At 27.8% G+C, this 14312-nt stretch overlaps 2 protein-coding genes across 6 annotated transcripts; one reads left to right on the top strand and one right to left on the bottom strand.

Moving 5' to 3' along the window:
- The first annotated feature begins 162 nt into the window (after positions 1–162).
- Positions 163–8809, top strand: LOC122516313 (sodium leak channel non-selective protein). Of its 3 annotated transcripts, none has more exons than XM_043634008.1 (29): positions 163–389; positions 630–763; positions 833–1018; positions 1103–1326; positions 1418–1692; positions 1822–2069; positions 2157–2546; positions 2673–2864; positions 2952–3089; positions 3166–3372; positions 3467–3663; positions 3725–3847; positions 3945–4118; positions 4187–4366; positions 4468–4720; positions 4821–4988; positions 5066–5274; positions 5343–5463; positions 5558–5691; positions 5801–5966; positions 6206–6400; positions 6485–6702; positions 6780–7003; positions 7113–7249; positions 7335–7471; positions 7559–7709; positions 7803–7928; positions 8018–8192; positions 8278–8809. In XM_043634008.1, the coding sequence occupies exons 2-29, from the start codon at positions 659–661 to the stop codon at positions 8451–8453; spliced, it is 5229 nt and encodes a 1742-aa protein (XP_043489943.1). In that variant the 5' UTR covers positions 163–389; positions 630–658; the 3' UTR covers positions 8454–8809. The 3 variants fall into 3 exon arrangements, with proteins under 3 accessions (XP_043489943.1, XP_043489944.1, XP_043489942.1); XM_043634009.1 differs by having other exon boundaries at positions 7559–7715; positions 8018–8093; XM_043634007.1 differs by having other exon boundaries at positions 7559–7715.
- Positions 5258–13828, bottom strand: LOC122516314 (DNA replication licensing factor Mcm3). 3 transcript variants are annotated; one of them, XM_043634012.1, is made up of 12 exons: positions 13619–13828; positions 13439–13551; positions 13132–13340; positions 12916–13046; positions 12600–12838; positions 12272–12514; positions 11797–12160; positions 11407–11711; positions 11176–11326; positions 10544–11091; positions 5585–5645; positions 5258–5514 (listed from the first exon to the last, which is right to left on the bottom strand). In XM_043634012.1, exons 1-11 carry the CDS (start codon positions 13688–13690, stop codon positions 5609–5611), a joined length of 2412 nt encoding a protein of 803 aa, XP_043489947.1. In that variant the 5' UTR covers positions 13691–13828; the 3' UTR covers positions 5258–5514; positions 5585–5608. The 3 variants fall into 3 exon arrangements, with proteins under 3 accessions (XP_043489947.1, XP_043489946.1, XP_043489945.1); XM_043634011.1 differs by having other exon boundaries at positions 5258–5486; XM_043634010.1 differs by lacking the exons at positions 5258–5514; positions 5585–5645 and adding an exon at positions 10206–10426.
- Between the last annotated feature and the right edge of the window lie 484 nt (positions 13829–14312).

The raw sequence follows: 14312 nt of genomic DNA, 5'->3' as shown, positions 1-14312 counted from the left end.
TCTTAAAAAAATAATTTGATGTATATATTTATATAAATTAAACAAGTCAAAGAAATAATTTTGTAAGAAATATTATACAAATTGTCTATTTATATTTAAGTGCGAAAAGTAAGGAAATAATAAATAAGTTCGGTTGATAACAAATTTCGGAATATTGATTAGTTCCCAAAAACATGGATCTGCTCATGCTCGCCACGAAAGATTCAGCTGTCTGAAAACAAAGGATGATCGTAGCTGAAAAATGTTCATTAGATTGACAGTTTGTTAATATTAAAATGTTTATTAAACGTTAATTTTTTTATTTTATTATTGTTTATTAATATTGAAATGTAGTCTATATAAAATGCCGTAAAGGCAGTGCTATCATTATTCGAACTGTCAGAAAAAAGGTAGGTGAAGGTGTTGACATAACGAAATTTATTTTGTATGTAGAATTATTTAAATCTTTCATTATTTATCGTCATTATATTATTAATAAATATAAACAAAGAAATTAATTTTTAACAAACATCAGAATAATGCAATTGCAAAATATATAATGTGCGCATAAATAATTACTAATTATACATTATTATTATTTAAACATAAACAAATACGTTATAAGTATAATGTTATTCCTTAATTTGTAGGCCTCACCATTGCGAACATAATACCAATTATGATGTTGGGGCGGAAGCAGAGCCTCAAAGGGGAAACCGTCCTGGCCGATTATGGTCCGGAGGAGTCCCTCAATGAGAGCGCTGACATTGAATGGGTGAATAAGGTAAACATGAATAATTGAATAAAGTTTATTAATAAAACAGTTATTAAATTTTTTACATTTTTTTTATAGTTATGGGTAAGAAGATTGATGCGGTCCTGTGCATTGTTATCATTGGCTTCAGTTTGTTTAAACACACCGAAAACTTTTGAGAAAGTTCCATCTCTGCAATATATTACATTTGTTTGTGATTTGATAGTTACTTTTCTGTTTACTGCTGAAATGATAGCTAAAATGTATATTCGTGGTATACTGAAGGTAGATACTTTACTTGTATATATAAAAAAAGCAATAGAATTTTAGCAATTAGTATTTTTTATATTTAAAAATTTATTATTCCAGAGAGATAAGTCTTATTTAAAGGATCATTGGTGTCAGTTCGACGCCAGTATGGTTGTATTTCTTTGGCTTTCAGTCATATTACAAATGTTCGAAATGCTTGGTTTTGTCTTGAAGTTTAGTTATGCATCTATCGTACGTGCACCAAGACCATTGATTATGATACGTTTCCTTCGTGTTTTCCTTAAATTCTCTATGCCTAAGGCTAGAATTAATCAAATATTCAAGTAAGAAAATTATTGAAATAATAAAGAATTGTCTTTTTTTTAAATACAAGTACTAAATTAATACGAAGATAAACTTTGTTTTCCTTTACAGACGTTCGAGTCAACAAATTTACAACGTAACTCTTTTCTTCCTTTTTTTTATGTCTTTATATGGTCTACTTGGTGTTCAGTTCTTTGGTGAACTTAAAAATCATTGCGTTTTAAACACTACAGATCCACACCATATTACTATAAATAGTTTGGCTATACCTGATACCTTTTGTTCTACTGATCCAGAATCTGGTTACCAATGTCCAGAAGGAATGATGTGTATGAAACTTGAGTTATCAAAATACATTATGGGTTTTAATGGATTTGATGAATTTGGTAATATATTATAATTAATCCTTAATCATTTTTTTCAATCTATATTATAATAGAATTAAATATAATAGTAAATTTTTTCTTTACAATAATGAATAATTATATTATTAATTGAGGTGATCTTATTTATAGCTACTAGCATCTTTACAGTATATCAAGCTGCTTCCCAAGAAGGATGGGTTTTTATCATGTATCGTGCAATTGATAGTTTGCCTGCTTGGCGTGCTGTTCTTTACTTCAGTACTATGATTTTCTTTCTCGCTTGGCTAGTTAAAAATGTATTTATTGCTGTTATTACTGAAACTTTTAATGAAATTAGAGTGCAATTTCAACAAATGTGGGGAGTGAGAGGACATATCAGCAATAGTTCAGCATCACAGGTCATTTTAAAATCTATAATTCAACTATTAATATGTATATACTTTATATTTATATTATTAATTATGACCAAATGAATATTTTTTTAGATTTTAACCGGTGATGATAATAGTTGGAAATTAGTAACTTTGGACGAAAATAAACATGGAGGATTAGCATCACCCATTTGTCATGCAATTCTTAGATCACCGCATTTTCGTATGGTCGTAATGTGTGTCATATTAGCAAATGGTATAACCACAGCAACAATGAATTTCAAACACGATGAGAAGCCAAGGCACACTTATTACGATAATTATTATTATGCTGAAATTGCTTTCACTATCTTTCTGGATTTAGAAACTTTATTCAAAATTTGGTGCCTTGGTTATCGAAGTTACTACAAGCACTCTATCCACAAATTTGAACTGTTGCTTGCAATCGGCACGACTATTCACATCATTCCAGTCTTCTATCTTTCTGCATTCACTTATTTCCAGGTCTTTATATCTATCTCTTATTTTCACAATAATTTAATCCGCATTAAAAAAATTTACATTATCAAAAAAAGAGAAGAAGAAAAAATAGAGATTACCATTTTATTGGATACTTTTCATTTTTAACAGGTTCTTAGAGTTGTTAGACTAATTAAAGCATCTCCAATGTTAGAAGATTTCGTATATAAGATATTTGGACCTGGAAAAAAATTAGGTAGTCTTATCATCTTCACCATGTGCCTGTTGGTGATATCTTCCAGTATTTCTATGCAACTATTTTGTTTTCTATGTGACTTTACTAAATTTGAAACATTTCCCGAGGTAAAAAATAAACGATTGTATTAATTATTTTAATTATTAGAGGCTTTATTATTAAGTAATTTATATTGGTTTATACATTATTTTTAGGCCTTTATGTCTATGTTTCAAATACTTACTCAAGAAGCTTGGGTTGATGTTATGGATGAAACTATGTTAAGAACACACGAGACTATGGCACCATTCGTTGCTGTGTATTTTATTTTATATCATCTCTTTGTCACATTGGTAATAATATTACCATATAAAATTAATTATTCTTGTAAATATGTACATATTTATTTTTTAACTTGTTCCTTTGCAGATCGTTTTAAGTCTTTTTGTTGCTGTAATTTTGGATAATCTTGAATTGGACGAAGACATAAAGAAATTAAAACAATTAAAATTTCGTGAACAAAGTGCTGAAATAAAAGAGACCCTGCCATTTAGATTAAGAATTTTTGAAAAATTTCCTGATAGTCCGCAAATGACTTGTTTGCACAAAGTGCCATCGGACTTTAATCTTCCAAAAGTACAAACAAAATTTTGTACTTCTATATATATTTTACATTTTTAAGTATATTAATAAATATAATTGTATAACAGATATTATTGATTTTGATTAGGTTCGTGAAAGCTTTATGCGACAGTTCGTATTAGAAGTAGAAGATGATGAGAACGAAGGTGCAAAGAAGATAAATGAAACTTTTGATTCGAAAATAATATATAGAAAACAACGTCCTGTCAAGATATTGAATAATCCACCAAAAGTAAGGAATGTTGTTACCAGTTTGAAGAAAGCCGCCGTTATTTATATGATAAAGTAAGTTCGTTAAATTGTATTTAAATTCATTTTTTTGTTCTTTAATTATAAAATTTTACAGTGATTCAAATAATCAGAGGCTTCTATTGGGAGATTCTGCAATGATACCAGTTCCAGGAAAAGGACTTTTAAAACCTCAGGGTACAGTTAGCAGTGCTAAACAACTCCGTATTGATCAAAAGAAGTAAGATAATAATAATAATGTTAATATATTTTAATGATATTAAATGTTATATAATAAAGCAAATCTTATATGTTGTAAAAAATAATCATACTGATAGATCTATAAGAAGGAGTGTTCGGAGTGGATCGATTAAATTGAAGCAAACTTATGAACATCTTATGGAAAATGGAGATATTGGAGGAATAAATCGAGTTAGCTCGTCACGAAGTAGACCACACGATTTAGATATTAAACTATTGCAAGCAAAAAGACAACAAGCAGAAATGAGAAGGTAATAGAATATTAATTGCAAATATTTATCGATATAATTGTTTTTAACAATTGCATTATTTTTAATAGAAATCAACGAGAAGATGATTTACGAGAAAATCATCCGTTCTTCGATACGCCACTTTTTGCAGTACCACGTGAAAGTAAATTCCGTAAAATTTGTCAATTGTTAGTTTATGCAAGATATGACGCAAGATTAAAAGATCCATTAACAGGGAAAGAAAGAAAAGTACAATATAAAAGTTTACAGTGAGTATTATTTTTTTTGTTCATATTATGTTCTTATATAATAATTATTCATCTATATTTATATGATTTAATTTATTTAATTATTTGCCATATTTTTTCAGCAACTTTCTAGGATTAGTTACATATCTCGATTGGGTAATGATATGTGCAACAACTTTGTCTTGTATTTCTATGATGTTTGAAACTCCTCGATATCGTGTAATGGAAATTCCAGCATTGCAAATAGCCGAATACGGTTTTGTAATATTTATGAGTATAGAATTAGCTTTAAAAATTTTAGCAGACGGCCTATTTTTTACACCTAAAGCTTATATCAAAGACGTTGCTTCAGTTCTTGATGTTTTCATTTATGTTGTAAGTTACTTTTTAAAAATATAATCGATTATTTGATTATAAGAAAAAAGACTAACAATAAGAAGAAAATCATGTAATGTTTGTGTATATTATTTTTCAGGTAAGCCTTGTATTTTTATGTTGGATGCCAAAAAGTGTACCACCAAATTCTGGTGCTCAATTGCTTATGATTTTACGCTGTGTCAGACCTTTGAGAATATTTACTCTTGTGCCACATATGAGAAAAGTTGTTTATGAATTATGTAGAGGTTTCAAGGAAATATTGTTGGTACATAATTAAATTAAACACTTTCTTATTATTTGAAGATCTTTAAGTTATATATTGTCATATTCTAAACTTTTTAGGTTTCTACTTTGTTAATATTACTCATGTTCATATTTGCTAGTTACGGTGTTCAACTTTATGGTGGTAGGTTAGCACGTTGTAATGATCCTACTATTTTAAAACGAGAAAATTGTGTAGGAGTATTCATGAGAAGAGTTTTTGTAACGAAAATGAAATTAAGACCAGGAAAGAATGAAAGTTATCCATCCATATTAGTACCTCGTGTATGGTAAGCTTTAATATATAACATTATTCGTTTTTAAATAGTATGATCAAGTATTTTACATTATATTTTAGGGCAAATCCAAGAAGATTTAATTTTGATAATATAGGCGATGCTATGATGGCTCTTTTTGAAGTACTTTCTTTCAAAGGTTGGCTTGATGTCAGAGATGTTCTAATCAAAGCTCTTGGCCCTGTAAGTTCATCCTTTTTTTTTAACTTAATAAAAAAAAGATCATATTATGAACTAAATGGCAGTCAATTATAGTAATTATTTATATGTCATTTAGGTACATGCAATTTATATTCATATTTACATCTTCCTTGGTTGCATGATTGGTTTAACTCTCTTTGTGGGTGTTGTTATAGCTAATTACTCTGAAAATAAAGGTACAGCTTTGTTAACAGTTGATCAGAGAAGATGGTAAGTGTAATTTCGCATATTTATAACATGCACGATGATTTCTTCTTTTTTTCCTTTCTCTTTTTTCATTTTTTAATTTAAATATTAAGTTATTTGTACTATCTTTTAGGTGTGATTTAAAAAAACGATTGAAGATTGCCCAACCTTTACATTTACCACCACGGCCTGATGGCAAAAAGTTTCGAGCATATATTTATGATATTACACAAAATATTTACTTTAAAAGATTTATTGCAGTAATGGTACTTATTAACAGCAGTCTGCTATACGTTTCTGTGAGTTGAAACTTAAACGTTATTCTGCTATAATGATTATTCTTATTTATAAAAAAGGAAATTATTATATAAAATGTGATTTTAAAAAGTAAATAAAAAAAAGATATTTTTAAAGTAATTGGTTCTGTTAAGAACTCAAAGACTGTTGCTTTGAATCATGTGTTCCTTACCGGCTACCATTAGACCGTGGTAAAAGTAACGTAATTATATTAATTGTATTTTATTTTATTTACCTCAAGTGGAGAATCGAGGAAAAACACACGGAAGCTCTAGCTACGGTGTCCACGATTCTGACACTAATCTTCCTCATAGAAGTCATTATGAAAAACATTGCTTTTACACCACGTGGCTATTGGCAGTCCAGAAGAAACAGATATGATTTGCTCGTGACAGTCGTGGGCGTTATTTGGATCATCATTCATTGTACAATGAAGGTATGTTAAAAATAAATTTAATTTTATTTGATGATGTTGCATTAAAAATGCATAATATAGAAATTAATTTGATCTTTTTTACAGAATGATTTATCATATCTTATTGGCTTCATGGTTGTAATTCTTAGATTCTTTACAATCACTGGCAAACATACAACACTAAAAATGTTAATGCTGACCGTTGGTGTATCTGTTTGCAAAAGTTTCTTCATCATATTTGGAATGTTTCTCTTGGTATTCTTTTATGCATTAGCAGGAACTATTATTTTTGGAACAGTAAAATATGGAGAAGGGATAGGAAGGTATAATATAAATTAACTAATATATATTTTATGATTATTAAAAAATAAATTAATTTATGTATATTTATATTTTATAGACGCGCCAATTTTGAATCACCCGTTACTGGTGTAGCAATGCTATTTCGAATTGTCACAGGAGAAGATTGGAATAAAATAATGCACGACTGTATGGTGCAACCACCTTATTGTACCCCTGCTGCTAATTATTGGGAAACAGACTGCGGGAATTTTCATGCGTCTCTAATTTATTTCTGTACATTTTATGTAATTATCACTTATATCGTCCTAAATCTTTTAGTAGGTATGTTTAAATATAAACTGTATTTTGTTCATTATCCATTTGCAAATATATTGCAAATATAATAAATATTATTAAAATAATAAAATTAATTTAAGTTATTTTTTAACAGCTATTATCATGGAAAACTTTTCTTTATTCTATTCGAATGAAGAAGATGCATTACTTTCTTATGCTGATATAAGAAACTTTCAAAATACTTGGAATGTTGTTGATAATCATCAGAAAGGTGTTATACCAGTAAAAAGGGTATGTTTATGAGAAGTTTCTAGATAAAATATATATACTTATTATTTAACAATAACAAATAATAATATATAACGTACCCCCGTAGGTAAAGTTTATTTTACGATTATTGAAAGGAAGATTGGAAACAGATCCGCAGAAAGATCGTTTGTTATTCAAATACATGTGTTACGAATTAGAAAGACTTCATAATGGAGAAGATGTAACGTTTCATGATGTTATTAAGTATGTTTTACCCTATATTTATTAAAATAATATAAAATAATATTATTCTGCATGAAAATATATAATGTGTTATTTTTTTTTTTATAGCATGTTATCTTATCGATCTGTAGATATTAGAAAAGCACTTCAATTAGAAGAATTACTTGCAAGAGAAGAATTTGAGTATATTATCGAAGAAGAAGTTGCAAAACAAACAATTAGAACTTGGTTGGAAGGATGCCTGAAGAAGATACGAGCGGTAGGAGTAAGAAAATCATTTTATTTACATTGAAATAGTTATAAATAAAATGAAACTTTGAATTAAATATAATATAATTTTTAAAAACTCTAGAAACAACAAAATAGTTTGATAGCAGGCCTTCGAGCTACAAATGATGCCGCAATACCTCCACAAGATCATATCGAAGATAAAAGTAAAGAAGTAACGAAGGAACGTGAAGAAGAAGATGAAGGAAAAGTGAGCTATATATATATTTTATATATTATTATTTATATTTATATTTGTGTATTTCAAATAATTATAATGAATAATATTAATTTTATTAGGATATAGATGGAATGCGTCATAGAGCAAAGAAACCTGTAGTATTGCCAAGATCGGATAGCATTGGAAGTGGATCAGGTAGAAAATATCTTGCTCCGACATTATCAGATCCTGCTTCTGTAAGATCTGATAAAGATAAAATTCCTGTATCTAAAAAAAGAAACAGCAGACCACCACGTAAATTGATTTCATTGAACAACTTCTTTATCAAAATTCTAAAGAATATAGCAGAATATTTTTCATTTATTATTTATACTTTCAGCTACGGTCAAAAATAATCTACCACATCTAACAGAAAATACAGAACAAAACAGGCAGCAGAGAGAGCCTGTTAACACTAAATTAAGTACTCCTAAAATTTCTAGCGTTTTGCTTGAAGTTCGAGAATGGTGGAAAGAACAGTTAGCTTACAGTAGCGAATCTAGCGAAGAAGATTAGAAGATGTACAAAAAAGATATTAGATAAACTTACATATATATAAAAAGAAAACAGATAATATAAAATTGAAGATAAAATAAGTATAATATACGTGCCTAACTATTTCAAATAATCGTCCTAATGGAGATTTTGTACGCATATATGTCTTTTCAATTAATGGTTTGCCAAATATTGCATTTTAAAATGATATATTTTTAAAAAAGATACGTATATAAAAAGATTTTATATTAAGTGATCTTTTCTTTTTTTCTATTGTAACATACAGAAGGACTGATATTAGTATCGCGCTTAAATTATATCAATTAATTTATAATTGTATTTTTGAATGTTTAAAATGATTACTGCATGAAACAACATAATTTATTGTTGTACTTGATCTTTTTATAGAAAATTTATTTTAATCATAAATACGTGTTATCAAATGCTTTATATCTTTTGAAGTAGCAACATTTTTATTTTTTAAGAGACTAAAATCACTGCCACATGAGATTTGTAATTTATTGAAGTAGCACTAATAACTTCATTTAATTTTATTTAACAAGTTCGAAATGTAACGTTAACAATATTTTTGACTATTTATTTTTTTAATAAATTTATTTTATATATACAATATCATTAGAAAAAAAAACTAAAGAAATTGTTCTTTTGTTTAACGATAATTGTTTGTATATTGTGTCCCATAAAAGTTTAACGTGTATAATATAAAAAGCAAAATGTTATACTCTCCAATCATCGAATCATAGTTAAAATGTATTTGTTTCATATTAAAGAAAGATAATTACAAGACAGAGAAATAGAGAAAGAGAATACAATGCAGTACATTTTTGTGAATTTAAAAAAGGTAAATAAGAATGATTTTATCTTCTTAAAATAAAGGAAAAAATTATTATATATATATCACATTAATTGGAAATTTTTAACAGTTCTCATTCAAAATAATTAAGTTTTGTACAATAGTAATATAATTCATAAGTTATACTCTTCTATGAAAATATATTACAATAATAAATAAATAAATTGTTATTAACTTCTGTGTCACACACAATAAGCGCGATCGGCACAAAATGTTTGTTATATGCAATAGGTGATGCAAAGTTTAAAGGAATTTCTATAAAACTAGACAATTTGAATTGGAATTAAATTTGAATTATTATATATGTTAAGATTACAAAAATAATAGTAAGAAAGAGAGAGAGAGAGAAAGAGAGAATTTATTCAGTATTATTAAGGAATGTTTTACTTATTTAAACTGTTATTAATATAAAATAAACAAGATATAATAAATCATTAAATGCATAATATATGAAATAAATCAAACATATACGTACAAGTATAAATAAAAGCGAAAGTGACAACAAGGAGCTTTTGTATAAAAAAAAAATAAAGTAAAAGAAACATGAAATTATGAAAATGAGAGATATCAAGAATAAAAATACCTGAATATTAGTTAAATATAATTAAAATTATACATAGTGCAGCAATTTATATATATGAAATGTAGAACTACACATATTTACATAAAAAATCAGAAAACCTAGCTATTGTATACTATATTGTATTTATATTTCTGTAATGAATGTTGATTATTGTTATTAGTTTATGTGGCAATATGTTGTGTATTGTATACATATAAAATTAATAAATGTTGATAGATAAAATTATTTTTGTTTATATTACACAAAATTGTATAAAAATGCAGAAATTTTAGAATATATTTATAAATTTTATTTGAATAATGTATGCAATATTAAATTAATTGTTATGAAAAAATATATTATATCAGGAAAATATTATCATCCGCAGACATAATTTGATTATCGTCTGTCATTTTATTAATTGCAGCAATTATCTCTGAAGGTGTAAAGTTAGGAATGTGCTGCTCATCCAAATAAGCACGAACTCGGGGAATAGGTAGGGTTTGAACTCTTTGTTCTTGGAATAATTTATGAAGTAAAGTTCGAAAAACTTTCAGTCTAAAATGAACAAAACAAAAAAAATGTGTGTTACCAATCTTCATGTATATAATATAAAGTAATACTAAAATTTTTTTATTTTTGATAAAAAAATATAATTTATCTTTTTTGCTGTACCTGTCTTCTGTAATTGTTCCAGATGATGCCTCTGTTGTAGCTTCTTCACTACTTAAAATTGAACTTTGAGAGACTTTAGTCATTGAAGAAGTACCAGCAGAAGTATCAGTAGAAGTACCAGCAGAAGTACCAGCAGAAGTACCAGCAGAAGTACCAGTAGAAGTACCAGCAGAAGTAGCTGCTTTTTGTGATCGAGTTAATCTTGTACTCTTTTTATTCAAATTAGCAGTAGATTCATCCATATCACTTATATATTCATAAGGATCACTGGTAGATGTTCCCTGTGTGTCGTGACTTTTTTTTGGGCGTTTTGAACGCTTACTTTCTTCACCTTTTTCGCTTTCATCACTATTTATGCTAGCATTGCTATCACGTCTTCTACGCTTTCTTCTTTCTTTTTCTAATACTCTCTTGAAGTAAGCGAACTGTATCAATTCAATGGCTGCCTGCGCATCTTCAGCAGTAATATTTTTGGATAAACGTGCTTTTGCATGTGCAGTAGACAATCTAATCATTGTTTCTAAAGTACGAGCTGTTACAGGTTGAGTCTACAAAATATAGCGTGTAAAAAAATAATAAAAAACAATAATTTTATTTCACTAATATTTTAGTTATACAATACAATACGATACCCTTGCAACATCAGATTCAAGCATATCTTCCGATCGAAGTCTCGAATATTCATCGGCTATAACTTCACTGGCTTCTTCTGTTAGTTTCGGCTTCATACAACGTGCTATATGAATATATTTTCTCATAAAATTTATGCTTAGAATTTGATCACTGAAAAAATTAATTATTTTAGCATAATATTATTAATATTATAATAATTCATTTATAGAAACGTATTAATTTTAATATACTTTTTGGCACATGATTGTCCATGCAACATGGGATCGTATTTCTGATAGACTTGTTTTTCTATCTCTTCGGAAAGTTCTTCATCCTGAGTTTTGGTTGTTAACATATCTAATTTACTATTCAATGGTAATGCTTCTCCATCTTGCTCCATTGGATTTCTATATCTATGCATTCTCACAACATGATCACCGATTATATTGTCCTGATCTGAATCTATTGTATCCAACATTACAAATAACAAATCGAAACGCGAAAGCAGCGAATCTTGTAATCCTATATTCTCCATTGGTGTTTTGTATTGATCATACTGTAAAAATATTTAGGAACTTATTGTTATTAATTCAAAATAATATCTAAATCAATTTTTTTGTATTCAAAAATAATTTGATTACCCTTCCATAAACAGGATTGGCAGCTGCTAAAACCGAACAACGTGCATTTAGACTTGCATGAATACCAGCTTTAGCAACAGTAACCTTTCCTTGTTCCATTACTTCATGAATAGCAGTCCTATCAAGATCAGACATTTTATCAAATTCATCAATACAGATAACACCACGATCAGCCAAAACCATAGCACCTGCTTCAAGTCTACGTTCCCCAGTTTCTTGATCCACTGTAACTGCAGCTGTTAAACCTACACCAGAAGAACCTCTACCAGTAGTTGCTATTGCACGTGGGGCAGAACACAACACATATCGTAAGAGTTGAGATTTTGCTACTGATGGATCTCCAATAAGTAGAACATTAATATCTCTATCAAACAAAATAAAAGTTCCTAAGTTTTTATTTTAAAATATAAATAAAAATTATCATATCGTCATTTTTATCCGATATATGGATTAGCGTATTAAAAAAATCTCATACCCTCTAAGTCTTGTGCCATTGGGTAAAAGTTTTTCCACTCCACCAAGTAGAAGACACAAAATAGCTTTTTTAATATAATCGTTTCCATGTATAGAAGGTGCTAAAGATTTACTTAAAAGTTCGAAAATATTTTTACATGGATTACTTTTAGCTAGTTTTTTACACATTGCTATGTCATCATGTGAAATTGAGAGACTAGCTTCTTTGCTTAATTGCATAACATTATTAGCAATTACAACTGTTCTGTAAGAAATTAGAAGAAATTTAAAATTTATGAAAATGATATTTGAGTTTTTATGAAAAAAAGAGAAATATTTTAACAAAAAACCTGAATGTGCCATTTGTATAGCCTCCTTGTTTTCCTGGAAGACATCTATAATTTCCTACAATTTGAACTCGATCACCTGGTTTACATAAATCTACTAAGTCGTTATCACAGATAACATCAACACTGCGTGGTAGTTGTCCAGCTGGTGCCTTTTCAGGCATTTCTTGGATCGTAAGAGTCTGATGATCTTTGTAAGTAGATAAGCCAAATTCTGTTTCAAGTGGATTTCCATCTTCATCCTTAAATATAAAAATATATCTGTTGCAAATGTAGAATAATTAATAAAGAAATCTAAGTTAATTGTAAGAGTAATTACCGTAGTAGGATACACAGCAGATTGTGGAAATGCTTCTATTGAAGTTAAATCTGTATAAGCTCTTTCGATAACTGTTTTTGTTGTACTGCAATAATGAACACTACGTACAACTTTAGGTTTCACAAAGGAGCCTTAAATAAAAAGATTACATATATGAGCTATTAATTTATAACATTAGCCTTACATAATAAAATATATGTAAATGTAATTACTTACATTTAGTCACGATGCCTTCAATACATACTAAATTACCCAAGAAACGTGAAGTTAAAGTTCTTGGTGTGACGTGCTTGTTCCCAAAACTTCCTTCAAATGCTACAAAAAAATCTATATTTCCCTTGGCATAATCTGTATCTACATTGGCAACAAATTGTTTCAATGCATTCTGAAATGCTAATTGTTCTTCAAAAGAATTGTTCAATAAACTGTAATTAAGAAAAAAAATAATAGCTTTAATAATGAAATAGTTTACAATTTTTATAATATTGTTCCAATAAGGTTTGAAAAAGAATTGTGGATATACCTAACAGCTCGTGCAGGGTTTTTTCTTCTTAAATCATTTATATTTATATGCAATCTATATCTGTTTTCTTCAATCATATTTTTAACCATAGTTGCATATATACCCTGATCTTCCTATAGTAAATATACATTTTAATCATTATATTTTCAATTGATATAATAAAAGAATAAAATATTATACCATATCGTCCAAAAAATCGACATATTCTCGTTGTAATTCTTCAAGTCTTTGATCTATATCTATTGAATTCATGTTTATCGATTATTTTATATCTTTTTAACTAAAAATATTTACATTAAACAAATAAAATAGTATGAATAAACTCAAAAACTCAAACAAATCAGTACATAATGATTTAACGCGGGAAAGCAAAATAACCGTAAGGCGTGTTTACACATTCACGTTCACATCACGTTCGGGAGTTTTCATAAAATCGAATTAAGATTTTACTTGCGTATATGAGTCGTTTATTTTGAAAATGACCTAAGTTCATTTAAACATTTTTTTTTGTGATTGTAATAACGTGTATAACTGGAAGTTAACTGTTATAAAAAATATTTTATGGAAAAAAGAAAATGGACTTAGGTCATTTTCAAAATAAGCGACTCATATATAAATTAGTATAATTATTATTATTCAATATTAAATGAACGTATTTTTTTCATTATTATATACAATTATTGATATTTGATTAAAATAAATTCTAAAATCTGTGAAATAGTATTACTCAAATATTATTGGTCATTCGAAATTTTTCAAAATGGCAATATTCCCCGTATTGTAATCTCTATAATCCAACAGATTAAATGATAGAATTAGTCTTGTTGAAGTTTATGTAGGATAATAGTGAAAATAAGTATTATAATATATTTAT

Source organism: Polistes fuscatus, unplaced genomic scaffold, assembly GCF_010416935.1.
Source record: "Polistes fuscatus isolate 324 unplaced genomic scaffold, CU_Pfus_HIC Scaffold2, whole genome shotgun sequence".
NCBI lineage: Eukaryota > Metazoa > Arthropoda > Insecta > Hymenoptera > Vespidae > Polistes > Polistes fuscatus.
This window is presented reverse-complemented; position numbering and strand designations above follow the sequence as displayed.